The sequence below is a fragment of the Erithacus rubecula genome (assembly GCF_903797595.1).
Source record: "Erithacus rubecula genome assembly, contig: scaffold_88_arrow_ctg1, whole genome shotgun sequence".
Classification (NCBI taxonomy): Eukaryota; Metazoa; Chordata; class Aves; order Passeriformes; family Muscicapidae; genus Erithacus; species Erithacus rubecula.
Window position 1 is genome coordinate 22,930 of NW_027635446.1, and position 2,534 is coordinate 25,463.

Sequence of the window (2,534 nt, forward strand, 5' to 3'; positions counted from 1 at the left end):
TTTTAATCTGACTTGGAATTCTTGAGAGATTTCTACACCTCCCTCTCAGGGACAGATGTTCAGGGCGTAAGCACAACCCCCCAAGAGGGTCATTAAATTCCTTGTGCTGTGTCTGTGCTGTTGAGCTGGGCTGGGCTCCTGGTGAAGAGGGTCACCTGAGCAAACAAGAAGAGCTTCAAAACCACATTTCTCTTGCTGAGCAGCTCTTCTCAGAGCCCAGCAGGGCTGGGGCTCTGATTGCAGCCACCCCGGGCACAGCACAGAGGCACAGAGAGTTTCAATCAGCTGTTTCTGGGAAGATGCTGGGAAGTGACTGGGGCAGAATCACTCCCAGCCATTGACACAGGAAGCCTCTGGCTGCAGGACAAGGCAGCTGCAGCTCCTGCAGTGATCTCCTAAAGCTGGTACATCCCAATGCCTGCAGACTCTGTGAGTACATTCTATGATTCTCTCTTGTGTGGAGCAGCCAGGGGTGCCCAGGGCTGTGCTGCAGAGCAGGGTCCTGCAGCCCAGGGCACTGTGCTGGGGCAGGGACTCTGCTGCCAGCCAGGGACAGTTCTCAGCCAGCCCGGGGAGCTGCTCCCAGCACTGGGGCACAGGGTCTGGGTGGAAGGAAAGAGCTCGTATGGCTTGGAAGTGTTCTCCTTGTGTGGTGAGGATGCTGCATTGTTCAAGACTGCTCCAAGCATGACATTTACTGCAGAACATTTTTAAGTAGACTATACAGGGAGCACAGCAAATCAGGGGCTGCATAAAAGGGAAAATCCTGCTATTTAATCTGGATGGGAAATTGCACACTGATATTCATCTCTTGGTTCAGAATGAGAAACATTTTTAAAAATTCTCTCAAATCTCAATAAAGTAGTCAGTGACAGATATCATCACAGGGTCCCTTACAGGCAGCACCAGAGTTGCTTTTCCAGCCACCTCAGGGCTGCTGTGATGATGCCAACAGAACCTGCAATGACAGAGCTGGCCCTGGGCAGTGCCCTATGCTGGGAGGGGTCTGCAGAGCAGAGCTGAGCCCCCAGGACTGGATTGGCTCTGGCAGCAGTGGGAGGGCCCAGCCCTGGGCACATGGAAGCAGCTGCTGGCAGGGACAGCTCCAGGCTGCAGAGCCCTGGGCAGACAGTGGGGGGAAACTGCCACCAAGCTAAGCTGGGATATTTAAAGTCCTCTCCAAACTGAACAATTCCATAATTGCTTTTTTTACAGATCCCCATTCCAAGACACAGCAAATGTCCAACAGCAGCTCCATCAGCCACTTCCTCCTACTGCCGTTGGCAGACACGCGGCAGCTGCAGCTCCTGCACTTCTGCCTCTTCCTGGGCATCTCCCTGGCTGCCCTCCTGGGCAACGGCCTCATCATCAGTGCCGTAGCCTGCGGCCACCACCTGCACACCCCCATGTTCTTCTTCCTGCTCAACCTGGCCCTCAGCAACTTGGGCTGCATCTGCACCACTGTGCCCAAAGCCATGCACAATTCCCTCCGGGACACCAGGAACATCTCCTATGCAGGATGTGCTTCACAGGTGTTTCTCTTTATGTTCTTCATGTCAGCAGAGTATTCACTCCTGACCATCATGTGCTACGACCGCTACGTGTCCATCTGCAAACCCCTGCACTACGGGACCCTCCTGGGCAGCAGAGCTTGTGCCCACATGGCAGCAGCTGCCTGGGCCAGTGCCTTTCTCTATTCACTGCTGCACACAGTCAATACATTTTCCCTGCCCCTGTGCCATGGCAATGTCCTGGGCCAGTTCTTCTGTGAAATCCCACACATCCTTAAGCTCACCTGCTCAAATTCCTACCTCAGGGAATTTGGGCTCATTGTAATTTCCATCTATTTAGCACTTGGTTGTTTTGTATTCATTATTTTCTCCTATGTGCAGATCTTCAGGGCTGTGCTGAGGATCCCCTCTGAGCAAGGACGGCACAAAGCCTTTTCCACCTGCCTCCCTCACCTGGCCGTGGTCTCCCTGTTCCTCAGCACTGGTATATTCACCTACCTGAAACCCCCCTCCATCGCCTCTCCATCCCTGGATCTGGCAGTGTCAGTTTTGTACTCGGTGGTTCCTCAAGCCCTGAATCCCCTCATCTACAGCCTGAGGAACCAGGAGCTTAAGGCTGAAGTGTGGCGACTGATGATGGGATGCTTTCAGGAACATTAAACTGCTGCCAAGTTTCTGAAAATCACTTGTAATAAAAGCCATATTTGATAATTCTGGTTTGGTTGTGAGTTTTTTTTCCTTCAATTTTGTTTTTTATTATAGTCTATAAAGAAATGCCATTTCTTACGTGGATTTTCTCCACCTTTCTGGTGGCAAGGACTGTATCAATGAGGGGCTGTGTTCTTGGTGGCTTTAAACAAAATAAAGGATCTGTCTCCCAGCAAAGTTTACCCCAGATAGATCCCTTTTCTTCCCTTCTCTGGAGCTGCAGCAGCAATGTCTGTGTGCAGAGCTGGGGCAGATCAGTGCTGGCACAGCAGCTGTGCCCAGCAGCAGCAGCACTTGGTGTTGCCAGTGCTGCTC

At 52.2% G+C, this 2,534-nt stretch overlaps 1 protein-coding gene across 1 annotated transcript; it reads left to right on the forward strand.

Moving 5' to 3' along the window:
* Positions 1 to 293: 293 nt before the first annotated feature.
* On the forward strand, positions 294 to 2,171 carry LOC306816803 (olfactory receptor 14I1-like; the record flags this gene model as incomplete). The annotated part of the gene is made up of 2 exons (XM_079333263.1): positions 294 to 429; positions 1,216 to 2,171. Exon 2 carries the CDS (start codon positions 1,239 to 1,241, stop codon positions 2,169 to 2,171), a length of 933 nt encoding a protein of 310 aa, XP_079189389.1. The 5' UTR covers positions 294 to 429; positions 1,216 to 1,238.
* Positions 2,172 to 2,534: the final 363 nt, after the last annotated feature.